Source organism: Balaenoptera musculus, chromosome 19 (genome assembly GCF_009873245.2).
Source record: "Balaenoptera musculus isolate JJ_BM4_2016_0621 chromosome 19, mBalMus1.pri.v3, whole genome shotgun sequence".
Classification (NCBI taxonomy): domain Eukaryota; kingdom Metazoa; phylum Chordata; class Mammalia; order Artiodactyla; family Balaenopteridae; genus Balaenoptera; species Balaenoptera musculus.
In genome coordinates this window covers 15,459,065-15,485,648 of record NC_045803.1, presented here as the reverse complement: position 1 = coordinate 15,485,648, position 26,584 = coordinate 15,459,065, and the positions used below count along the sequence as shown (strand labels likewise).

Sequence of the window (26,584 nt, the reverse complement as noted above, 5' to 3'; positions counted from 1 at the left end):
GTATGAAAAGTTTCATTACTCACACAATGAAGCTTTGTAGGAAAAGCAAGGCAGGTGTCCCAAGAAAGTCTGCAAATTGTTTGCAAAAGCAAGGAAAGGAAATTGGCGTGGAGCGTTTATGGCAGAGACTTGTGTGGTTTAAATCTCCCGCTAGTGTCAAAAAAGAGAGCTCCTGAGCTTGCCCAGGTTGGGGGCACAAGAGAAATAAGGAGTGAAGCTCAAAGCTGTAAGCAGCTTCTTCTGCTGCTCCTGGTGCTGCTTGTGTGAGTGTTTGGTGTGGACCTGGCGAAACAGCAGCTGAGGAGACTCCGGAGATCACCATGGCTGACAAAAAGACCAAGGAAGGACTGAGAACAATGATCATATTAATTTGAAGGTGGCAGGGCAGGATGGTTCTGTGGTGCACTTTAAGATTAAGAGGCATACACCACTTAGTAAACTAATGAAAGTCTATTGTGAATGACATGGTTTGTCAATGAGGCAGATCAGATTCCAATTTGACAGGCAGCCAATCAATGAAACAGACTCACCTACACAGTTGGAAATGGAGGATGAAGATACAATTGATGTGTTCCAGCAACAGACAGGAGGTGTCTACTAAAAAAGGAACCTGCTACTTTACTCCAGAACTCTGTTCTACAGACCAAAAGGACATTCTCGATTAGAAAAATGCAATTTGGTTCCACCACATCCTAACTACTACAGTACAGTTTTCTCTAGTCTTTCATTTTCCTCTTCCCCATTCCTTTATTGTACGTAAAGTAACTGGTGTATGCAGAAGCATATTGCTTTATTTTTTATTTGTTTTTTTTTTAAATTTATTTTTGGCTGCGTTGGGTCTTCGCTTCTGCGCGAGGGCTTTTCTCCAGTTGCGGCGAGCGGGGGCCAGTTTTCATCGCGGTGCGCGGGCCTCTCACTGTCGCGGCCTTTTGCAGTTGCGGAGCACGGGCTCCAGACGCGCAGGCTCAGTAGCTGTGGCTCACGGGTTTAGTTGCTCCGCAGCATGTGGAATCCTCTCAGACCAGGGCTCGAACCCGTGTCCCCTGCATTGGCAGGCAGACTCTCAACCACTGCGCCACCAGGGAAGCCCCCATATTGCTTTCTTAAAAACTAAATTATGGCCAATGGTATGTTTTGATTGACATCAAATGAAAATGGGATGGGGGAAAACACTAGTTCTGTGAAAATGTCCCCTTTCCATTAGTGGTATGCTTGGTCAACTCTTATCTTTATATGCCAGTAAGTTATTTTGCTCTCGCTGTTTAACAAAGAAAAGGAATATAAAAAATCCTTGCATACCTTGTTCAGCTGGAGAATTTTAATGTTTTTCATTTATCATTGTTAAACCAAGGACAATGACTTTTTTCTATGTAGATGTCACAAGTAAGGTAGTCTCTTTAAGTAGGGATAAATTACTCTAAAAGAACTAAATCCTAAAATAGTACAAATAAACTTATTTCCAAAACAGAAATAGAGTCACAGATGTAGAAAACAAACTTATGATCACCAAGGGGGAAGGGGGAGGTAGGATAAATTGGGGGATTGGGATTGGCATGTACGCACTACTATATATAAAATAGATAACTAATGAGGAGCTACTGTACAGCATAAGGAACTCTACTCAATACTCTGTAATGACCTATATGGGGAAAGAGTCTAAAAAAGAGTGGATATATGTATAACTGATTCACTTTGCTGTACAGCAGAAACTAATACAACATCGTAACTCAACTATACTCCAATTAAAAATTAATTTTAAAAAAAGAAAGAGGGCTTCCCTGGTGGCGCAGTGGTTGGGAATCTGCCTGCCAATGCAGGGGACACGGTTTCGAGCCCTGGTCTGGGGGGATCCCACATGCCGCGGAGCAACTGGGCCCGTGAGCCACAACTACTGAGCCTGCGCGTCTGGAGCCTGTGCTCCGCAACAAGAGAGGCCACGATAGTGAGAGGCCCGTGCACCGCGATGAAGAGTGGCCCCCACTTGCCGCAACTAGAGAAAGCCCTCGCACAGAAACGAAGACCCAACATAGCCAAAAATAAATAAATAAATAAATAAAATTTAAAAAAAAAAAGAAAAAGAAAAAGAAAGAAATCCTAGATAGTTTTCCCTTCAAGACAAGCACCTGTTGTTTAAATAAACTTCTTGGTTTGGTTTTCTTTTTTAAAGGTATGAGCAGGTAGGGCTTCCCTGGTGGCGCAGTGGTTGAGAGTCTGCCTGCCAATGCAGAGAACATGGGTTCGAGCCCTGCTCTGGGAGGATCCCACATGCCGCGGAGCAACTAGGCCAGTGAGCCACAATTGCTGAGCCTGCGCGTCTGGAGCCTGTGCTCCGCGGCAGGAGAGGCCGTGATAGTGAGAGGCCCACGCACCGCGATGAAGAGTGGCCCCCGCTTGCCGCAACTCGAGAAAGCCCTAGCACAGAAATGAAGACCCAACACAGCCATAAATAAGTAAATAAAAATTTTTAAAAAAAGCTATGAGCAGGCAAACATCAAAAAATGAAATTAGGCTCTTCATCACACTATCAAATCTGTATGCTGTTTATTTCTTTTTCTTTCCTGGTTTCTCTGGCTAAAACCTTCTATACAAGATTGAACAGAAGTGGCGACAGTGAATATCTTTGCCAAGATCTTACTTAGAGGGAAAGTATTGGTTTTTTTGGTTTTTTGGTTTTTGTTTATTCTTAATTTTATTTATTTATTTATTTATTTATTTATTTATTTATTTATTTATTTATTTATGGCTGTGTTGGGTCTTCGTTTCTGTGCGAGGGCCTTCCCTAGTTGTGGCGAGCGGGGGCCACTCTTCATCACGGTGCACGGGCCTCTCACTGTCGCGGCCTCTCCTGTTGCGGAGCACAGGCTCCAGACGCGTAGGCTCAGCAGTTGTGGCTCACGGGCCCAGTCGCTCCACGGCATGTGGGATCTTCCCAGACCAGGGCTCGAACCCGTGTCCCTTGCATTGGCAGGCAGATTCCCAACCACTGCGCCACCAGGGAAACCCCACCATTTTTTAAAGCTTATTTTCTCTGTGTCTATCCCAGCACCTCAAATAGCATCTGGCACACAGTAGGTGCTTTCTAATCAGATACCACAGGGCAGAATTCTTCACACAAACCTACATCCATTAGTATAATCCTCATTGTCTGCCATACACACTATCATACCACAGTCCTACTCCAATCTCCACCAGTCAGTCACTTTCTATCATAGCACATTCTCACAGTTAACATCACAAATGTCACACACAATAACACAATAACACACATGGTCACAGAAATGCACCATGCTCACTCCAACACACTGAGTTTTGCATAGTTACTCTCACAGAAACACACACACAATGACAGAATCAAAGGGTGGTGCACTAACTCACAAAATCAGTCAGGTGACAGAAACTTAAACAAATAAAAACTTAAAATATAATCACTGTTGTTCTAAGGGGGTATAGAGTCAGGTTAAGGAGCCGTGGAGTGTCAGGGGAGAAGCGTAATCAGGGAAGCCCTCTTGGAGATGAGACATTTGTATCTGAATGTAGGGAACTTTGAAGATACCCGACATAGGAGCCATTTTAGGAAGAGGGGACACAGTCACATCCACCATCACTAAATCACAAACACAGGAACCATATGCAAAGGATGACACTCTCTACCCTGACCCCTCCCCTCCTGCCTTCAAGGTAAACCATTCCCTAGGAACGCCCTAGGGAAGGCGGGACTGGGTGGAAGCATAATGTACCTGCGCACTCCGCTCCCAACTGCCCACCACACACCACACACTTTTTTCAGGTTCCCCAGCTCAAAGAGAGGAACTCACTCTTCACGCACTTTGTGTAGACGCGAGCGCACTAGCGCGCGCCCACACACCACCCGGCCCCCTGCGACTAGCCCAAGGCTTGTAATTCTCTGCTGCGTTGCTTAGAGAGGTGAACCGAAACCCTGTGCCTGCGCACTTCAATCCCAGACCGTCTAGTGTGACGCTCGGGCCAGTCTCTGTGGCAGACCCAGGCTCGGAGCTGAGAGGAATCATCGGGTCTTCCAGGCTCCTTCTGCAAGGCCAGGGAGAGGTCGGCGTGGCAAGAGCCGGGGCAGAGAGGGCGGTGTTACGAACCCCCAGAGGAGCTGAGCTGTGGCAGTTGAACTCCCGGGTGCCGAGCCTTTTTCTGGTCAGGACTACATTTCCCAGTGGCCCCCGCGAGCACTGGGCCCGCTGCCCCTTTGTGTCCTCCGGAGGCCAGGTCGCTTCTTTCCGGGCCCGCGGAGGCTGGGTTCCCTCAGATTCAGGGCAGGAGGTGGGCCCGAGAGGAGGTTACCCGAGTTTTCCGGGCTTGGACCTGGTCTTCCGGTACTTCAGTTCTGCAGGTAGGAAGTGGATTGAGGAGCGGCCTGTGGGTCACCCTGACGTCGGTCCCCGGGCCTTCTGTGTGACTCTTCGTGTGAGACGGGGTTGAGACCTTACGGTGCGTGAGCCTGTCACCCGATGTGCCTGTACACATCGTATCTGTGTGACTGTGGGTGCAGTGAGTCGATGGTTGGTGCCACAGAGGGCGAGACTGTGAGCGGGGGCGGGAGGGTACTCTCTGTCTCCCGTTGTTCCTGTATCCTCGGCCTCTTTGTGACTGGAGTGTGAGATCACCGGTTGTGATACCCTAGTATTTGAGGCTGGGGGCTATGGGAGAGGGTGACGGTGTGAAACTGCCCGTACCCGTTGCCGCTGTGATCTGTGTAAGATGGTGGTTGGCGCTGTAGTTTTTAAGAATCTGTGGGTGTGTGTATGTTGTGTTTTTTTTGTTTTTTTTTTTTGCCGGGGAGGGGGGCGCTGAGTGAGACTCTGTGCCACCAGTATCTATTAAAGCTAACCAGGTGATGCCAGTGTGCCACCAAGTTTCAGAACCACTGATCTACTGGAGAGGAGAAGGAAAATGGAGTCAGGAAGACCTTTATTTGATCTCGGTGCTGTTATTTATTAGCTGTGTGTCTTTATGCAAATGATTACATTACTTGGAGTTTTTATTTGTAAAAATCTAGAAAATCTCTTGTTAAAATAATAAATTAGGAAGTGATTTAGGCACAGGTTAAATTGTATGCAAGCAGATTTCTAGGTCTCCATTCTGCCTTCTCTCTATTGGAGGGAAGGGTGCAACAGAGGAAAGAGAAGCAAAAAAATTCTAGGCTAGTGATTCTGGATGCTGCAAGGAAAGCCTAGTTTCTCATGTTCTCTTCCCCATCTCACTCATCTAAGGACACTGCCATTTCCCAAGAGAAGAGTCAAGGGGAGGAAAGAATGGCTGTTGGACTTCTTAAAGCCATGTACCAGGTGAGCTGGTGTTTTCTCTTTCCTGAAATATTTTCCTGCTTTTCAAAACAAGCAGACATTAATTTTCCTTCTGCTGAAACTTTTCTGGGTGACCAATCATGTCACTTCTTAAAACCCTCCAATGGATTCCCACCTGCTTCTGGATAAATGTTGAAGTCCTTGCCTTGGCCTGCAAGGCCCTACATAAACTGGTCCCTGGCTAACCCTCTGACCTCATCTAATTTTTCTCACTCTGTATTTCACTCACTCGGTTCCAGCTACACTAGCTTCCTTGTAGTGATTTGAGTACATTCTTAACTCATGGCCTTGCACTTACTGTTCCCTCTGCCTAGAATGCTGTTCCCCCAGATACAGACCAACTTCTTCATTCTGGTCTCTGTCCAAATGTTCATTCATTCAACAAATTTTTGCTAAGCACCTATTAACTAAGGAGGCTTAATCCTAGTCTTCTTTTCTGCTCTATCTACACTCACTCCTTTGTTGATCTCACCCTGTTTCACAGCTTTATATACCATCTATATGCCAACAACTACCAAATTGTATACAGCCCAGAAATCCAGACTCATATATCCAACTACCTACTCAGCATCTTCATTTGGTTGTGGAATGGATACCTCAAATTTAGATGTCTCAAACTGAGTGAAATGAGCCATTGGAAGTTTGGGAGCATAGGAGTGGCATGATCTGATTCCCATTTAATAGGATCACTCTGGCTGCTATTGAAAATAAACTGAATGGGACAAGGATAGAAACAGGAAAATCAATTAGAAAACTCTTACATACTTCCCCATCTAAGATGTTCAAGCTAAAAGTCTTCCATTAGGAAATTCTGTTTGTCCTGCCTTCAAAATATATCCAAAATCTGACCACTTATTACTACCACCAGTTTCCATTCTGGTATAAACCAACATCTCTCACCTGGATTATTGCTATGCTCTTCTAACTTGTCCCTCTACTTACACCCTAACTGTCTTTAGTCTATCCCCAACAGAGCAGCCAAAGTGATCCTGTTACGTATGTCATATTATGTCATTCCTCTTCACATCAGGGAGAGAAACAATGGAAAGTATAGACAACTCTTTAAAATAGTTTAGCTGTAAGGGAAGAAGAGAAATGAGTGGTAACTGAAGGAGAAACTGTAGTCAACAAGGTTTTTTACAGATGGGTATATGTCTGTGGGCTGATGTTAAAGATTCAATAGAAAGGGGAATTGAAGATGAAGAGGAGAGAGGAGGGAATTGCTGGAACACTGTGCTTGCGTAGCTGAGAGCAGCTGAGGTCTGGGATACAAGTGGAGGGGTTTGGCCTTTGCTAGGAAAGTGGGCTGTTCATTTATAGTAATAGGATCAAGTTAGAGTTTATGGGCCAGATGCAAGTAGATGTGTAGATGTTGTGGGAATTTGTGGAAATTCTCTTAAAATGGCTTTTGTTTTTTCACTGAGACAAAGCAAGATCCTTAGCTGAGAGTAAGGATGGGGGAGGAGGTGTTGAAGATTGAAGAGAGAGAAGAAAGTATCAAATGGTCATTTAGGAGGGTGGGGGAAATGAATGGACTAGAGAAATGTATCATGTAGGTAGGTAGAAATGTATCATTTTGGCCCCCTGGAAGTTAGTGATCATGAATTTAAAGTGAGACCAATTAGCATGGTTTCTCTAGCAAAGTTCAGCTGTGCAGGGTACAGAAACAGAGTATGCTGAGTGATGGCTGTGGTTTAACCAGGTGAGTATAGTTAAGTGAGAGGGGGCTGGGCAGTTGAGGGTATATGCATGGGGGTGATTATAACAAATGGTTGTTCTAGGAAGTGAGGGTATGTGGGGGTGAAGAACAGTGAAAACGTGGTGAGATCAATGATTTGTAGGTTCTAATGGGGTCGAAGAATTATCCTAATTGGGGTACCAGAGGGAAAAAACTGGAATATAGGAGGTGGAAGTGAGAGTGGGAGAGTTGAGCTTATGGAGGGTTTTGTACTTATTGGTAACGACAAGGTCTAGGGCATGATCATGAAGTGAGCGACTGTAGAAGTGTGGAAGACAGGCTTATTGGAGAAGATGGGGTCAGAGAACTGAGAGGCCAGGCTGTTGGGAGGGTTATTTATATGGATATTGAAATGACCAAAGCTTATGTTTGATGGGAGTAGCATTGGAGAGAGAACAGTGAGCCAGATGCTAAAGTGTTCAAGTAATGCCAGAGAATTTGTATCTACCAGGAATTGGTAGATAATGGAAACAAGAAGTGATAGTGACATAGCCTGATTTCATGAGGTTGAAAACTAGGTATATTTTAGGGAAGAGGGTGGGGCAATGGTATGGAAACAAGTGTAAGGAGCAAAGAGGTCACCTACCTCACCTCCACGTGCTGTAGTACAAGGGATGTGAGAAATAAGACAGTCACCACATGACAGGGCTTCAGGGAAAGTTGTCTTCTCCGCTGGGAATCATGTTTCTGTAAGGCAAAAAGGTTAAGGGAACTGTTGACTTTCTTTAGACTGGTTTGATTATAATTATGAATGGATTTTGAAACCAAGTATTTGGTTAGAGTTCAAATATTTTAAGAGGTTCTTTGTTAGAGGTCAAATATTTTAAGGTTAGAGTTTAAGCTCCTTATGTTGACATTGTAATTATTTTCATTGACTGTATAAATTAACTTAAAGAATCAGTGAAAAAATGTGTATGTTGTATATAAAAAATTTATACATTTATTATACATATTTATGTAAGCTAAGGAAAACATTTTTGGAAGCATGTATACCACATGAACCAAACTTTTAACAGGAGCGTTTCTGCAGTATATGAAGGATGTTATTGCTAGGGCAGAGAGGGAGAAATTCACAAACTACTTAATATAATTAAATAAGAAAAAAAGTTACTGTGTGTTGAAAGAACACTTTAAGAATTTTTATTTTGTAGAGACAGTTTTTTTAACTATGACAAAATTGTATCAAATGCCCAATTAAAAATCTTGTAATTTTTAATTACACCTCTTCTAATTTTGTAAAAAAAGAAAAAAATTTATGAGTGTGTATGTGTGTGTGTGTATCCATCCCCACAACACATAATGTATGTTAGTTTTCATCAGGTGGTCACATTATAGAAACCTGGAATCCAGCTGAATCATAGCATAGCTCCAAGTTTTTAAGAACTTTGCTCAGCCCCTATAAGCAAAAACAGTATTACGAGTGGAACACTCATTTCTTTACACAAAATTTTAAGTACTCTCTATAAAAGTATTTGAATTTTAATGGAATTGATCATTTGTTTTGCTTGTTCTAGAACAATTTTCAGAGATACAGCAAGCACTTTATGGTCTCATTTTTGATCCTCTTATAGCTTCTTGAACTTTGCAAACCATTCATTCATTAATTCAGTTTATTCAGCAAATATCTGAATGCCTCATGTGTGCCAGATACTGTTCTATAACTGGGATATAGCAGTGACCAAAACAAAAACATACTCTGCCCTCATGGACTTTACATTTTAATGGAGGTGAGGAGCAGACAATAAATAACAAAATAATTAAGTACCATGGAGAAAAATAAGGAGGGTTAGGGGAATAGGGAACTGGGGTAAGAGCATTGCTTTTTTGTATACAGAACGATCTGAGAAGTACAAAAGCCCTGAGGGGGAACATTCTTGACATATTTGAGGATGTAATATATGGGAGAGCCCTGTGCGCCTGGGGCAGAATGAATGAGGCGAGTATGGGAAGAGATGAGGTTGTTTCACTTCATTTATTTATTTCATTTCAGGAGTTGGTGACCTTCAGAGATGTGGCTGTAGACTTCTCCCGAGAGGAGTGGGATTGTCTGAATTCTTCTCAGAGGCATCTGTACAGTAATGTGATGTTGGAGAACTACAGGATCTTGGTATCACTGGGTAAGAATATCTTCTTGTAAAATTGAGCTTATACTCATAAGGGGCACTTTGCTACCACCATTATTGTGAATTTTTGGATAGCATCTGTAGTGCTTGGCTGAAAGTCTGCTGCCTGTGCCAAAGTAACGGGTTAATATTTGTGGAGTTGGCAGTGAACAGGTCTATTATTAATCTGTGTTGGAAGCTTCAGCTTCCCTGTTCTTTGAATACATGTCCTTATCACAGTTTTCTTTGGCTTACTGCAAGCTCCCTCTTTCCTGATGATCAAAGAATTGGATGTGAGTTCTGGGATATCTACAGCATGACCAAATTCTGTTTCTTATATGCAGGACTTTGCTTTTCTAAACCAAGTGTGATATTATTGTTGGAACAAGGGAAGGAGCCCTGGATGGTAAAGAGAGAGCTGACAAAAGACTTGTGCTCAGGTGAGTGAAGAGGAATAGGCAGGCAAAAACCTTTGCAGGTGACAGCCCAGCTTGACTCAAAGGTATCACACCTCTTCACTCTTCTTTGTCGTTGGCATGTTCCTCTCAAATGTCCTAGGTCTTAGTAGAAACTTGAGTCCTTTTAGTGTGTTCTCCCAAAGTTGATATTCTAAACTGTCTCTCCTTTCACATTTTGCCCCCTCTTATTTATTCTCTGAGTCCCCTTCCTTCCCAGTCTCATAAACCTCTTCCGGTCTTTAAAAAAATCTTTTCCTAATCTGATGAACTTTTGAACTTTTGATGAACTACAAACAGCTGTAACTGAAGTAACAAGTTCAAATCCTGACACTTACATGCATTGGAACTTTGGGCAAGTTACTTAACCTCTCTGTGCCTTTGTTTTGTCATCTGTAAAATGGGATAATATTTTTAAGGTGCTTTCAACAGTTCCTATCTCATATTATGAGCTCAAAAGCTGTTAGCTGCTAGTATTATAATAGTAGTAGTTTATCTCTAAATGCCTCATTTTTCTCTTAATGGTCAGTTCATTCATTCCTTTAATCAACATTTATTGAATTTGTACTTTAAACAGAGTACTTGCAAGATGCTAGGGTATTATACATTTATGTAAATAATCAAATAGTTGATAGGCTTGTAGCAGAGATAAAATATGACTGAAAATGGCACACATGAAAAGAAAGCTGACATGAAGGAAGCTCAGAGAGAGGTGAGAGAGGAGTCTGCTTAGTTGGGAAGATGGTCTTTAACAAAAACACAGGTCAGGGACTTCCCTGATGGTCCAGTGGTTAAGACTCCTCACTTCCACTGCAGGGGGCGTGGGTTCGATCCCTGGTCAGGGAACTAAGATCCTGCATGCGGTGTGGTGAGGCCAAAAAAAAAAGGTCAGAAGCTAGAAAACATTTGAGGGGTTAGCTCTGTGGTGTAGGAAGGATTTTCAGATAGGCATAGGAAGCATTAAGGTAAAATGAAGGACTTAAAGTTCAGAAGAAAATTAGGGTCATTGTAAACATCTCTGTCAACACTACTCCCCAACTCATTCCCACCCCTTCCACTACCTCTCCCCAATCTTTTATGTTCATGTTCAGTTTTCTAAGGAAAAATTTTGATATGGAACTGTAGTATCAAAGAATACGTGGCTAAATTTTATTTATTAATTTTTATTATTAAATAAATCATACACACATAAATATATTAGACTAAATATGTACTTTAGGTAATAATATAACAAAAAATATACCTGCTTCTTAACTTAGGATATAAAAGATTGTCAATGCCATTTTAGGTCCTCAAGGGCCCCTGCCTAGTGATATATCACTCTCTACTCTTGGACCATCTCTACCACTCACTAGGGTAACCATTATCCTACAATTTTGCTTATCATTTCTTGACTTTTCTTTATTGTTGGTGCCATATAGCCCTAAACAAAATACTTATATTTGCATATTTTCAATTTTTTATACATGGAAATATATTGGAAATATAGTGTACAGATAATTCTGACTTTTTTCAACTCAAAATTATATATTATATATATTATATATATTATATATTATATTCCATGTTGATTTTAATAACTATTTTTCATTGAATTTTTTTTTTTCGTGTTGAAATGTAATGTATTCCACTGTGAAAAATCACAATTTATCCACTGAAGGGCATTTGAGTTGTTTCAGTTTTATGTTATTATAAATGTTACTGCTATGAACCTTATTATACATGACTGATGGTGTACATATGCTGGAGTTCATGTAGAGAATATAGCCAGGAATTTACTGCATAATGCTATTTTACTTTCCAGATTACTTGTACTAATTTACGTTTCTAACAGCTGTGTGTAAGAGTATTCATTGCTCCACATTCAGAATTGACAAATTTTTAAATTTTTTGCAAATTTGACGGGTATGAAATATTATCTCCTTATACTTGTCATCTGAATTTCCTTGATTACTAAAAAAATTTGGCATCTTTTTATATATATAAATGGCCATTTTGATTTCCTCTTCTGTGAAGTGCCTGCTCAAGTCCTTTGTTCAGTTTTGGGAATATATATATATTTTATGAAGTATAGTTGATTTACAATATCATATTAGTTTCAGGTGTACAACATAGTGATTTGATATTTTTATAGACTATACTCTATTTAAAGTTATTATAAAATATTGGCTATATTCCCTGTGCTATACAATATATCCTTGTTGCTTATTTATTTATTTATTTTTTGCTGTGCCATGCGGCTTGTGGGATCTTAGTTCCCTGACCGGGGATCAAACCCAGGCCCACTGCAGTGAAAGCACCAAGTCTTAGCCACTGGGCCACCAGGGAATTCCCACTTATTTATTTTATACATAGTAGTTTGTACCTCTTAACCCCCTACCATTATCCTGCCCCTCCCCCATACCTTCTTTGTACTGGTAACCACTAGTTCATTCTCTGTATCTGTGAGTCTGTTTCTGTTTTGTTATGTTCATTTGTTTGTTTTATTTTTTAGATTCCACATATAAGTGATAACATACAGTATTTGTCTTTCTCTGTCTAACTTATCACTAAGCCTAATACCCTCCAGGTCCATCCATGTTGTTGCAAATGGCAAAATTTCATTCTTTTTTTGTGACTGAGTAGTATTCCATTATATATATTCACATACATACATATATATATAGGTATATATGTCACATCTTTATCCATTCGTCTGTTAATGGACACTTAGTTGCTTCCATATCTTGGCTATTGTAAATAATGCTGCTATGAACATTGGGGTGCATGTATCTTTTTGAATTAGTGTTTTTGTTTTCTTCGGATATGTACCCAGGAGTGGAATTGCTGGATCATATGGTAGTTCTATTTTTAGTTTTCTGAGGAACCTCTGTACTGTTTTCCATAGTGGCTGCACCAATTTACATTCCCACCAACAGTGCAAGAGGGTTCCCTTTTCTTCACATTTGTTATTTGTGGTCTTTTTAATGATAGCCATTGTGAAACGTATGAGATGATATCTCGTGGTTTTGATTTGTGTAGCTTATGTTTTTGATTTTGATATTTTGTTTTAAGAAACCTTTCTATATTCTGAAGTCATATGGGTGTTCTCAAATTGTCTTCTAAAGATTTTCCTTTTACATTTAGGGCCATAATCCAATTGAAATTGATTTTTGAGATTGAAGTAAGTATTTAATTTCTAAAACCAAACGTCCCAGACATTTACTGAAGAAATGAGCTCTCTTTGCTTATTGTTCTGAATGTTACCTCTTAATATATCAGGTTATAGTATATTTATGGGTCTGATTTTGAGCTCTGTTCCATTCCATTGATCTCTGTTTTCTTACGCCAGTACCACACTATCTTAAATATTTTAATGTAATACTTCAATATCTGTTAGGGTAAGTCCTATACCTTGTTTATGTTCTTCAGAATTTCTTGTTTGCCCTTTGGCCATATAACTAAAGTTTAGGTCAATTTCCACTAGAAAACAACAAAAAGCTATTGGCTTTTGGTTCAAATTTTATTCTATATATCAATTTTGGAATTTTTTAAAATTTGTGAACATAGTTTATCTCTCCATTTACTTAGGTCTTTAAATTTCCTTCAAATGTGTTTTATAATTTTCTCCATAAAGGCCATGCACATCTTCTATTAGATTAATTCCTAGGCATTTTAATTTTGTTCCTGTGTTAAATGTTGTCTGTGTTTTCAATTTGTTGCTCATACATAGAAATAAAGTTAACTTTTGTACTTTGACCTTATATCCAGCAACATTGCCAAGCTCTCCCATTAATACTAGTAATTTTTAGATTTCCTTGGCTTTTTCTGTGGGCGGGCATGTCTGTGAATAATGGCAGTTCCTTCATTTTAAATTCTTATACCCTTAATTTCTTTTTTCTGTTACCCTGTCTTAGATCACCAATATGGTATGAACCAAAGTAGTGATAGCAGGCATTTTTATTAACTTCTGGTCTCAATGAAAGTGCTTTAATATTTTGTAATCAATAACTCTGATGTTTAAATGTTTCTGGTAGATACCCTTTCATTACTGTTTGCTAGAGTTTTGATTGTATAAAGCTTTTGAGTTTTAATGTCTTTCTGTAACTGTAGATGATTAGATGATTTTTACTTTTTCATCTGTTTATGTAGTGAATTACATATGACATTTTTAATGTTGAACCAATCTTGTATTCCTGAGACAAACCCATCTTGATCTTTTCCATTCATTGCTAGCTGCTATTTGCCAATATTTTATTTAGTTTTTTTGCATCTATGTTTGTCAGTGAGGTTGGCCTTCAGTTTTTCCCTTCATGTACTCTTGTTGTCAGATTTTGGAATCAGGGTGGTCCAAGTTTCATAAACTCTGTTGGTGAGTATTCCTCTTTTTCTTCCTTAGAAGAATTTGGGTAAAATTTTAAAAATTTGTCTTTTGAATGTTTGGTAGAACTTTGTTCATCTTGGCCTGGGATTTTTTGTGTGTGAAAAGAACTTAAACTAATAATTCAATTTCTATTATAAGATTTTGTGTTTTTTATTCCTCCTATAGTCATGGAGTTATGGTATTTTTTCTAAAAATTTATAATTCTCATGTAAGTTTTCAAATTTATTAGATAAAGTTATTCATTATTTTCTCTTATCTGAAGTTGGTAGTATATGTAATTATGACCTCTTTTTCCTTCTAAAAAGGGAGAAACAAATCTTTCAACTTATTAATGTTTTCAGACATTTTTTACTTCACTGATCCTCTCTAATTTATCTTTAAGATGTTTTCATGTATTTCTCCTCTACTATTTTATTTCTCCTAAATTTTTTATGCTATTTTCTCTCTCTCTCTTTTTTGCTGGCTTTTAAACTTAGATAATTCAGTGTTTTTGACGCTTTCTCTTTTCTATTATAAGCATTTAAGACTATATTAGGAATATAGTTCACATGTTTTGATATGTAATATTTTTGTTATCATTGTATATCTTAGCATTTTCTAATTTCCATTGATTTTTTTCTTGACTGTGAATTATTTGGAAGCTTTAAGTTGCAAATTGAAGTTTTTTGTTTGGTTTAACTACATTGTGATTGGAGGATATGGTCTAGTTAGCATGCATTCTTTGAAATACTTTGAAACCTCTTTTACTCTAGGGGTTAATTTTGGTAAATATACTGTGTGTTCTGGAGAATGTCTGTTTGCTGCTTGTGGAGTACAGCATTTGATATATGTTCATTGGATTAAGCTCATTAATTGTGCTGGTCAATTCTTCTGTGTATTGATTTTTTAAAAAATTCTCTTTGAGCATTATTTTGAAAGTATTTTATAAGGTGATATGTTTGGGGGATTATCTTTCTGGTAATCCCAGAATGATTATCTTTCTGGTGAATTCTTATATTATTGTTACTCTTTAAATCTAGTGATGATTCTTCCCTTAACTATTTAGCTTAATATTAATATAACTATATTAGCCTTCTTTTGTTAATATTTCCTTAGTTTAGTTTGTCCCACCCCTTTACTCTCTTACTTTCTATGTGTTTTTTTTTGTGAACAGTATATAGCTAAACATTTTTTTGTCCAGTCTGATAATCTAATTGTGTTCTTGTTGAGTTTTAGGAGTTCTTTATGTACTCTGGATATTAACCCCTTTTCAGATACATGATTTGTAAATATTTTCTCCCATTCCTACCGTGGGTTGCCTTTTCACTCTGTTGATTATGTCCTTTGATGCACAGAAGTCTTTAATTTTCATGAACTCCAATTTGTCTACTTTTTTCTTGCCTGTGCTTTTGGTATCATAACCAAGAAATCATGGCCGAATATAATGTCATGAAGATTTTTCCCTATGTTTCCTTCTAAGATTATTTTAGTTTTAAGTTTTAGGTTTAAGTCTTTGATCCATTTGGGGTTAATTTTTGTATATGGTGTAACAACTTCTTTGTTTTGCATGTGGATATTTAATTTTTCCAGCACCATTTATTGAAAAGCCTGTCCTTTCTCCATGGAATGGTCTTGGCATGCTTGTGAAAAATCATTTGACCATGTATGTGAGGGTTTATTTCTGAGCTCTCTGTTTTCTATTCCATAGGTATATATATCTATCTTTATATCACACCACACTGTTTTGAGTACTGTATCTTTGTAATAAGTTTTTTTATAAATTTATTTATTTATTTATTTTTGGCTGTGTTGGGTCTTCGTTTCTGTGCGAGGGCTTTCTCCAATTGCAGCGAGCAGGGGCCACTCTTCATCGCGGTGCGCAGGCCTCTCACTGTCGCGGCCTCTCCCGTTGCGGAGCACAGGCTCCAGACGCGCAGGCTCAGTAGTTGTGGCTCACGGGCCTAGTTGCTCGGCGGCATGTGGGATCTTCCCAGACCAGGGCTCGAACCCGTGTCCCCTGCATTGGCAGGCAGATTCTCAACCACTGCACCACCAGGGAAGCCCTGTAATAAGTTTTGAAACCAGGAAGTGTGAGACCTCCAACTTTCTTCTTCCTTTTCAAGATTCTTTTGACTATTCAGGGTCCATTGAGATTACATATGAATTTTTGGATCAATTTTTCTATTTCTGGAAAAAGCATTGGGATTTTGATAGGTATTGCATTGAATCTCTAGATAGTTTTGCGTAGTTTGGACATCTTAACAGTATTAACTTCTAATCCATGAACACAGGATGTCTCCATTTATTTATATCTTTAATTTCTTTCAGTAATGTTTTGTAATTTTCATTGTAGAAGTCTTTCACATTCTTGATTAATTCCTAAATATTTTATTCTTTTTTGATGCTATTGTAAATGGAGTTGTTTTCTTAATTTTCTTTTCAGATTGTTCATTGTTAGTGTATAGAAATGCAACTGATTTCTGTGTGTTGACTTTGTATTCTGCTACTGTGTGGAATTTGTTTATTAGTTATAACAGATGTTTGTTTTTCTTTTGTGGAGTGTTTAGGATTTCTACATGTAAGATCATGTTGTCTACAAACAAACAATTTTATTTCTTCCTTTCTAATTTGGAGGTTTTTTTATTTGTTTTTCTTGCCTAATTGCTCTGGCTAGAGTCATTTCTGACTTTAGTTGAATTGCTCTTTTTTCTTAGTCTTATTAAAGGTTCATCAGTTTTGTTGATCTTATTGAAAAAACAACTCTTGGTTTAGTTGATTCTTTCTATTGCTTTCTTAATTCTCTATCTGGTTTATCTCTGCTTGAATCTTTATTATCTTCTTCTTTCTTCTAGATTTGGCTTAGTTTGCTCTTTTTCTAGTTTGTTAATATTGTTGATTTGAGATCTTTCTTCTTTTGTGATGTAAACTTTCACAGCTATAAATTTCCCTCTTAGCACTGCTTCTGATGCATCCCATAAATTTTGGTATGTCATATTTTTATTTTCATTTGTCTTAAGATATTTTTAAACTCTTCTGTGATTTCTTCTTTGACCCATTGGTTGTTTAAGTGTGTGTTGTTTAACTTCCACATATGTGTGGATTTTCCAATTTTTATTTTGCTATTGATTTCTAGTTTCATTCCATTATGATTAAAAACGATAGTTAATTTGATTTCAATCTTTTGAAATTTATTAAGACTTGTTTTACGGCTAACATATAGTCTATCCTGGATTCATGTTTATTTTCTTGATGAATGTTAGGATTTAAAAAAAAATTTTTTTTTTATTCATGGTGTTTTTGTTTTTGTTTTTTTGGCCATGCCACACAGCTTGTGGGACCTTAGTTCCCCAACCAGGGATTGAACCCGGTCCCAACGCAGTGAAAGTGCTGAGTCCTAACCACTGGACTGCCAGGGAATTCCCTAAAAAAAAAAAAAAAATTCTTGCAGTGAGTTTGCCAAACTGCAAAATCCGAGAGGACAGCATTCCACAAGATTGTACTTATTTCAAACACCAGCTGCAAGTTAGGGGATCCTCAAGGCCACCCTCATTTCTGACCCACTGGCTACATGTTTGGGAGTGCCTACAGTCACCCTCAGGTTTAATGATTCACTAGAATGACTCACAGAACTCAGGGCAAGAGCTATATTATGATTACAGCTTTACTGTAACAAAGACTACAAATCAGAACTAGCCAAAAGGAGAGACACCAAGGGTGAGGGCGGAGAGAGTTGCAAATGTGAAGTTTCTGTTGTCCTAAGGGCCCACCAGGCATCTCAATATTCAAAAGAATATTACCAACCAGGGAAGCTCTCACAAGCTTCAGTGTCCAGAGTTTGTTTTGTTTTGTTTCATTATGTAGGTATGATTGAGTGAATCATTACCCAGCATGACTCAATCTCCAGCCTTCCTTCCTTTCCCAAAAGTCAGACTGATATCATGGTGGCTCAGAGCTCCAACCCTTTAATCATATGGTTCGTCTTTCCAGCATGGTTAGCCTCCAACCTGAGTCATCTATCTTGTTAGCAAAAACTATCCAGGGGCTCATCATGAGTCACCTTATTAGTATTAACTATCAGGTGTAGTCCAAGGGGCTCACCATGAATAACAAAGACACTCCTTCCAGGAGTTTAGATGGCTTAGAGGTTACCTCCTGGGAAATAGGGACAAAGGCCTGCCAAATTCTTTATTGCACAGTTCTTTCAAGAAATCACAATAGGCTCTGAGTGTAATTGAATGGACATAATAGGTAAATTTAGTCAGACTTTGTGGCTTTACATTGTTGATTCCTCATATACAAAAGCAAAGTGTGCATCTTCTCCCTTTATTCAAATCTTTTGGGGTGGTCCATCATTAGAATTGTAAAGCTTTTGTTCTTTTCTTATAAAGTTTATTTCTAGGGTTTTTTCCCTCTTCATTGTTGTTGTTGTTATCAATGTTAAAGATATCTTCTGAGATTAATTATTTTCTTTATGCTTTCTTCTATTGCTTTTTAAAATTGATTCTAAAATTGCAAAATAATATTCTTATTTGAAAAAAAGAAGTATAAATAGTACAGTAATTTCCCACATAGCTTTTATATTCTATTCTATATTCTATTCTTTTATTTATCTAATTATTCATATGTGGTGTTTTGCAAGCCCCAATGTATACTTTGTATATAAAGAAAGATAATTTTTATTAATGGTTATTATTACTAGCTGTCTTTTTTGGGGGGGGTGCCACACCACACGGCTTGGGGAATCTTAGTTCCCTGACCAGGGATTGAACCTGTGCCCTTGGCAGTTAAAGCATGGAGTCTTTAACCACTGGACTGCCAGGGAATCCCCTTTGTGACATTTCTTAATAATATATTCCAAACTGTGTATATTATTGTGAAAGTATATTTTATACTTTTTCAGTATAAAGCATTGAACAAGTTGATTTTTATTATAACCTTTAATATCATGTGGTATTAATGTTCTCAGCCCTGATTTTTTCTTGCTTACATTTGTCCTTCTTAATCTCTTTGGGTTTCTTCTCTTTTCCTGAATATCTTAATGTTGGAGTGCTCCAGGGTTCACTCCTCGCTCCTTTCTCTTCTGTCTACACTCATTCTCTTAGTAATTTAGTCTCTTTAAATACCATCTATATGCTGGCAACTACCAATTTAAAAATCTCTAGTCCAGACTTCTATCTTTTTTTTTTCTGAATTATAGTTGATTTACAGTATTATATTAGTTTCAGGTGTACAGCATAGTGATTAAAAAATTTTATAGAGGAGGTTCCCTGGTGGCGCAGTGGTTAAGAATCCTCCTGCCAATGCAGGGAACACGGGTTTCAGCCCTGGTCCGGGAAGATCCCACATGCTACAGAGCAACTAAACCCGTGCACCACTACTACTGAGCCTGCGCTCTAGAGCCCGCAAGCCACAACTCCTGAGCCCGCGTGCCACAACTACTGAAGCCCACGCGCCTAGAGCCCGTGTTCTGCAACAAGAGAAGCCACCACAACGAGAAGCCCACATGCTGCAACGAAGAGTAGCCCCCACTCACCACAACTAGAGAAAGCCTGCATGCAGCAACAAAGACCCAATGCAGCCAAAACTAAATAAATAAATACATTAAAATTTTTTTTTAATTTTATAGATTATACTCCATTTATATAATTATAAAATATTGGCTCTATTCCCTGTGCTGTACAATATATCCTTGTAGCTTATTTATTTTATACATAGTAGTTTGTACCTCTAAATCCTCTACCCCTATCTTGCCTCTCCCTGCTTCCCTCTCCTCACTGGTAACTACTAGTTTGTTCTCTGTATCTGTGAGTCTGTTTCTGTTTTGTTATATTCATTTGTTTGTTTTATTTTTTAGATTCCTCATATAAGTGATAACATACAGTATTTGTCTTTCTCTGTCTGACTTATCACTAAGCATAATACCCTCCAGGTCCATCCATGTTGTTGCAAATGGCAAAATTTCATTCTTTTTTATGACTGAGTAGTATTCTGTTGTATCAGTATATATACACCACATCTTTATCCGTTCATCTGTTGATGGATACTTGGGTTGCTTCCATATCTTGGCTACTGTAAATAATGCTGCTCTGAATATTGGGGTGCATATATCTTTTTTATTAGTGTTTTCATTTTCTTTGGATACATACCCAGGAGTGGTATTGCTGGATCATATGGTAGTTCTGGTTTTAGTTTTCTGAGGAACCTCTGTACTGTTTTCCACAGTGGCTGCACCAATTTACATTCCCACCAGCGGTGTAGGAGGGTTCACTTTTTTCCACATCCTCACCAACGTTTTTTATTTGTGGTCTTTTTGATGACAGCCATTCTGACAGGTGTGAGGTGATATCTCACTGTGGTTTTGATTTGCATTTCTCTGATGGTTAGTGATGTTGAACATCTTTTCATGTGCCTGTTGGCCATCTGTATGTCTTCTTTGGAAAAGAAGTTCTTCTGCACATTTTTTAATCGAGTTGTTTGTTTTTTTGACATTGAGTTGTATGAGCTATTTATATATTTTGGATATCAACCCCTTATCGTAGACCTCTACCTTAAACTTAGTCTCATGTGTCCATCTGCTTTCTCAACATTTCCATTTCAAAGTCTAAAAGACATATTAAGTTTATGATGTTTAAATCTGAACTCTGGATCTTCTATACCTCACTACCTAAGCTTGCTGTACTCATAGCCTTTCCCATCAATGTTGATGGCTATTCCATCCTTCCATTGTTCAGACCATGAATTTTGAAGACATGCTTGTCTCATCTCTTTCTGTTACATTTTATATCCAATCTGTCAGTATATCCTCCTGGCTTTTCCTATAAAATATACCTAGAATCTGACCACCTCTGTATACCTCCACTGATATCTCTCTGGTCTGAATCATTATCATTTCTCACACTGATTGCTACAATAGTAGGTCCCCTTCCTTCTCCCCTTGCTCTCCACCTTCCAGTATTTTCATTAAATCATAACTAGATATCACTTCTGTACTCATACCACTTCAGTGGCTCTCTATCTCACTCAGAGTAAAGCCAAATTTCTTAGGTGGCCTATAAAGCTTTAATAATCTGATTATCCTTTACCCCCGACTTCATCTCCTACTACTCAGTCCTCTCCAGCCACACTGGCCTTCTTGCTATTCCTCAAACAAACCAAACATGCTTTTCTACTTTTAGCCTGTTTCTTTTGCCCAGAATGTTCTTTCTTTAAATATCTAAGTAACTAACTTTTTCACTTCCTTCAAATCTTTGCTTTAATTTTTTGTTTGTTTGTTTGTTTTGGGCTGAGTTGGGTCTTCATTGCTGCATGCGGGCTTTCTCTAGTTGTGGCGAGTTGGGGCTACTCTTTGTTGCAGTGCATGGGCTACTCATTGTGGTGGCTTCTCTTGTTGTGGAGCATGGGCTCTAGGCGCACAGGCTTCAGTAGTTGTGGCATGTGGGCTCAGTAGTTGTGACGCACAGGCTTAGTTGCTCCACGGCTTGTGGGATCTTCCTGGACCAGGGATCAAACCCGTGTCCCCTGCATTGGCAGGCGGATTCTTAACCACTGTGCCACCAGGGAAGTCCTGCTTTAATGTTAACTTATTAATGATTCCTACCTTTGACTTCACCAACACTCCTGAGCTCTCTTACCCTGCTTTTCTTTTTCTATAGCACTTAGTACCTTCTAACATACAATAAAATTTACTTATTTAGCATTTATTTTCTGTCTCCCCCAAGAACATAAGATCCATGAAGGTAAGGATCTTCGTTTACTCCAATATGAAAGCATATAGAACAGTACCTGGTACAAGGTTCAATGAATGTTCTTGAAAGAAGTAACTATAAAAATGGAGATTATTTCAGTTCCTGTATTATTCATACATGCATAAAATTATAACTGAGTCCAATCACCTACATAAATCCTTCTTGACCTGAGATTTACCTTATTGATTTTCTTATAATTCTAATCATTCCTCCTCAAGTTTCTCTATGACCTATTTTCAGTTTCTGTTCTTACACACTTCAGAACTACTTTCATAAATGTACCTTCTGGTACATAATAGAGTAGACATTTTTTTTCTTATTATTTTTCAGACTGGGAATCTGTGTGTGAGATTGAAGAGTTAACCCCAAAGCAGGACATTTATGAAGTGCGATCATCTCAGAAAGTAATAGAAACACTTACAAGCTGTGGCCTTGAGTACTCCCGTTTGAAAGAAGAATGGAAATGTGAGGGCCACTTTGAGAGGCAACCAGTGAATCAGAAGGCATGTTTCAAGGAAAAGACAATCACTCATGAAGAAGCCCCTGTTGATGAAAGAGGACAAGAATATAACAAAACTTGGGGAAGTTTCCATCCCAGCACACTACTTCATACACAACAGATAATCCCCAAAGAGGAGAAAGTACATAAACATAACACACATAAAAGCTTTAAAAAAAAATTAATGGCTATTAAGCCCAAGAGTATCTATACAGAGAAGAAACTTTTGAAATGTAATGACTGTGGGAAAGTCTTCAGTCAGAGCTCATCCCTTACTCTTCATCAAAGAATTCATACCGGAGAGAAACCCTATAAATGTATAGAATGTGGGAAAGCCTTCAGCCAGAGATCAAATCTTGTTCAACATCAGAGGATTCATACTGGAGAGAAACCCTATGAATGTAAGGAATGTAGGAAAGCCTTCAGTCAGAATGCACACTTAGTTCAACATCTGAGAGTTCATACTGGAGAAAAACCTTATGAATGCAAAGTGTGTAGGAAAGCCTTCAGCCAGTTTGCTTATCTTGCTCAACATCAGAGAGTTCATACTGGAGAGAAACCCTATGAATGTATTGAATGTGGGAAAGCATTTAGCAATAGATCATCTATTGCTCAACACCAGAGAGTTCATACTGGTGAGAAACCTTATGAATGTAATGTCTGTGGGAAAGCATTTAGCCTTCGTGCATACCTTACTGTACATCAGAGAATACATACTGGAGAGAGACCCTATGAATGTAAGGAATGTGGGAAGGCTTTCAGCCAGAATTCACACCTTGCTCAACATCAGAGAATTCATACTGGAGAAAAACCTTATAAGTGTCAGCAATGTAGGAAAGCATTTAGCCAGATTGCCTACCTTGCTCAACATCAGAGAGTTCATACTGGAGAGAAACCCTATGAATGTATTAAATGTGGGAAGGCTTTTAGCAATGATTCATCCCTTACTCAACATCAGAGAGTTCATACTGGAGAGAAGCCTTACGAATGTAATGTTTGTGGAAAGGCTTTTAGTTACTGTGGATCCCTTGCCCAACATCAGAGAATCCATACTGGAGAGAGACCCTATGAATGTAAGGAATGCAAGAAAACCTTCAGGCAGCATGCACACCTTGCTCATCATCAGAGAATCCATCTTGGGGAGTCACTGTCACCACCCAATCCAGTCAATCACCAAGTCCTGTAGACTATCTCAAAAATACTTCTGGAATTTATACTCTTTTCTCCATCTCTAATGTTGTCATCCTAGTCTAAGATTCATCTCACCTGGATCACTCTATAGCTTTCTAACAGGTTTTCCTATATCAACTTTTGGTCCCCTTAAATTCATTTCCCACCATGCACCCAAACTGATCTTTTTCAAGTGTAAGAATACACACATCACTGCCTCCAGTTAAGTTTTTTTGGCTTGCTGTTGTTCTTAAGCTAGCATTCACAGTCTTTAAAACTGTCTATGAGGAGCTTCATTATCTGGTTCTTAGATACCTTTCAGCCTTATTTTATTCCAGTCTCTCTGGGCAGTAGGCACTTCCCAGGACTAAGAGCTTAGATTCTGGAAAATCATAGCTCTACCACTACTGTAGCATTGTGTGATTTTGAGTAACTGGCTTGACTTATCTAAGCCTCAGGGTTTTCTTTAATTCTTAAAATAGGGATAATAAAGGATACTGTATTGTAGAAATGTGAGTATTAAATGAAATAGTGTCTATTGTAGATTGGTGCATATTAAAGTAAGAAATTTGCATGCAAAGTACTTAACATAGTGCATCAAATATAGCAGATATTCAATTTAATAATAATAGCTAACATGCATTGAGTGCCTACTATGCACCAGGCACTGTTCTACATACTCAACATATATTAACTCATTTAATCCTTACAGCTAAAACAAGATTCCTTAGTGGACAAAGCAGAACATCCATGGGAAGCAGCAGGTCAGAACTGGGGAAACCTAAAAACTTTAGAATATATGTGGGAGTGTTTGTACTCTAGGTGAGTAATTGATACAGACAAAAGTAGTAGAACTATAACACAACCAGTTTTAGGTTTCTAAAGAAACAACTGGATAAACTAAAGAAAATGATTCACTGAGAAAAATACAGAACTTATATTTAGATCAAGAAAAGAACAGAGAGTATTGCAATTAACTCCAAAAACCCAATAAACAGAAATTTATACTGTAGAGTAAAAAGACATCAGTCCCAGGTAATTGTATGGGTGACTCTAGGTGATTTCAAAAGCATTTAAACTGTTTCATACCATAGAAAAAGTATAAAGTTTATAAATTTTTATCAAGTGATTATAAAATTGAAACCAAAAGGGGACTGAGGGAAGAAAACTAGTCAAATGTAGTTTGACAACATTTATATATATACACACATGCATATATATACTTTCATTCATTCAGTGAATTTTGAGTAACTACTGTTTGCCACACACTGATTTAGACATGAGGAGATAAGATGATCAATACAAAGACCATGTCTTCATGGAGTTAAAACAATAGATTTTCTAGGCCCAGAAAACTGAAGAACAATAAAATAAATTGAAGGGTATTATATAGCCTAGGCTGAAGAGACTCAAAATAACAAAGTTATCAGTTACTCCTAATTTACAACTTCACTGCAGTTCCAACCAAAATTCCTCAATGGGCCTTTTTGCCCTTTAATGTCACAGCTTTGTTTTGAAATTCATCTATGAAGTGTGAATTCTAAAGAAACAAAATTATCGAATCTAATCTATTTGTAGAAATTTTGCATATGATAAAGATGGTTTACACCAGTAGAGGAAGGATGGATTTGGGAGTAGTAAAATAATTGACAATGTACATCACGGCAGTAAGGAAAAAAAATAAAACCACAATGAACTACTTCAAAATCATCACATTAACAAAAGCATCACAGTACCTATTACTGGGAAGACGTGGAGCAATAGGCATATACATACAGTGCAGTTGAAAATAGTTTTTTAAAAATAATTTATCAATATCTAGTAAAGTTGAAGATGTGGATACTCTTTGACCCAACAATTCCACACTTATACCTCTACAGAGCCTCTCCTTATGTGTTCAGGGAGATGTACATGAAGACCTACTTCAATGTTGTTTGTGAAAATGAAAAGTTTAGGGTAAGCAAAACAATCATTAGCGTTTAAGTAAGTTAGAATTGAAATTAATGAACTAGAGGTACTTTTATCAATATGGATACATCTCAAACAATATTGAAATCGAACTAGAGGGTATTTTGTATGATATGGTTCCACTTATTTATATAAAGTTGGAAAACATGCAAATCAACACTATATTTTTTATGGCTAAATACCATATGGAAATAGTGTAATAACATTTATGGAAATAATCATCAAATTGTGATGACCTCTGGGGAGGGAGAAAAATGAGATTGAGGAAAGGATGCAAAGGGAGGTATCTTTTAATCATTAATTTCTTTAAAAAATAACTGGCCAGTTATTCTAAATTGATAAAGCTGGTTGTGGGTTTTTATTCTCTGTATCTTTCTATATGTTTAAACTATTTCATAATTAAAAAAACATTTAAGTAATGTTTGCTTTTGTCAGTTATTCCTTCACTATACCTCAGGCATGCCATATTCACCATTCATCCAATCCATAGTCACCATTTTCTTCAGAAAGAAGCTCGTATACAATTGCCTTCCAGATGCAATCACTGTTAACAATTTGGTGACTATCTTTCCAGGCATCAGAGTTTTGAGAATGACTATATTTTTACGCTGAGAGTTTTATAGCTTACTTACTGCATTTTTCTTTCCCCATCATTCCTTTTTTCCCCCAGCTTTATTGAGGTAGGATTGACAAATTAAAATTATATATATTTAAGGTGTACAACATATTGTTTTCGTATATTTATACACTGTGAAATGATTACCACAATCAAGCTAATTAACATATCCATCACCTCACAGAGTTACCATTCATGTGTACTACATTTTATCATCAATATGATTAACAATCACTCGCTATTTCCCCCCAACCACTCCAGGACCTGGCAACCGCTAATCTACTTTCTCCTTCTACGAATTTGACTATCCTGGACATAAGTGGAATTATACAATATGTTGTGTTTTATGACTGACTTCTTTCCATTAGCATAATGTTTTCAAAATCCATGTTGTAGCATGTATCAGTACTTCATTCTCCTTTTAAAAAAATAGACTTTATGTTTTAGAGAAGTTTTAGGTTCACATCAAAATTGAGTGAAAGGTAAAGAGATTTTTTCATATGACCCCCAACCCCACACATGCTTAGCTTCCCCCATTATCAACATTCCCCACTAGAGTGGTACATTTGTTACAGGTGATGAACCTACATTGGCATATTATCACCCAAAGTCCAGA

The 26,584-nt window shown here is 38.0% G+C and overlaps 3 protein-coding genes across 4 annotated transcripts in view; 2 read left to right on the top strand and 1 right to left on the bottom strand.

Annotated features, from left to right (window-relative positions):
• Nucleotides 1-320: 320 nt before the first annotated feature.
• Nucleotides 321-622, top strand: LOC118884907 (small ubiquitin-related modifier 2-like). Its single transcript, XM_036833063.1, is given in 3 exon segments — nt 321-345; nt 348-464; nt 537-622. Coding segments are annotated over 3 exon segments (207 nt in total). The 3' UTR covers nt 602-622.
• A 3,640-nt stretch (nt 623-4,262) lies between these two features.
• ZNF570 (zinc finger protein 570) lies at nt 4,263-25,471 on the top strand. 2 transcript variants are annotated; one of them, XM_036832887.1, is made up of 5 exons: nt 4,263-4,360; nt 5,241-5,315; nt 9,062-9,188; nt 9,518-9,613; nt 22,046-25,471. In XM_036832887.1, the coding sequence occupies exons 2-5, from the start codon at nt 5,283-5,285 to the stop codon at nt 23,398-23,400; spliced, it is 1,611 nt and encodes a 536-aa protein (XP_036688782.1). In that variant the 5' UTR covers nt 4,263-4,360; nt 5,241-5,282; the 3' UTR covers nt 23,401-25,471. The 2 variants fall into 2 exon arrangements, with proteins under 2 accessions (XP_036688782.1, XP_036688781.1); XM_036832886.1 differs by having other exon boundaries at nt 4,347-4,458.
• ZNF420 (zinc finger protein 420) overlaps nt 4,297-26,584 on the bottom strand; it is a 68,770-nt gene continuing 46,482 nt past the window's right edge. The window contains exons 8-10 of the mRNA XM_036832780.1: nt 22,137-22,258; nt 7,658-7,758; nt 4,297-4,354 (exon numbers count right to left, since the gene is read on the bottom strand). The gene's annotated coding sequence lies outside the window, so the exon portion shown is untranslated. The remainder of the gene's footprint in view (nt 4,355-7,657; nt 7,759-22,136; nt 22,259-26,584) is intronic.

Excerpts from the sequence above, each read along its gene's own strand:
- ZNF570 (XM_036832887.1), top strand. The coding sequence starts at position 5,283 with ATGGCTGTTGGACTTCTTAAAGCCATGTACCAG. Across the intron at positions 5,316-9,061 it reads TTCTTAAAGCCATGTACCAG|GAGTTGGTGACCTTCAGAGA; the intron begins GTGAGCTGGTGT and ends ATTTCATTTCAG. Across the intron at positions 9,614-22,045 it reads GACAAAAGACTTGTGCTCAG|ACTGGGAATCTGTGTGTGAG; the intron begins GTGAGTGAAGAG and ends ATTATTTTTCAG.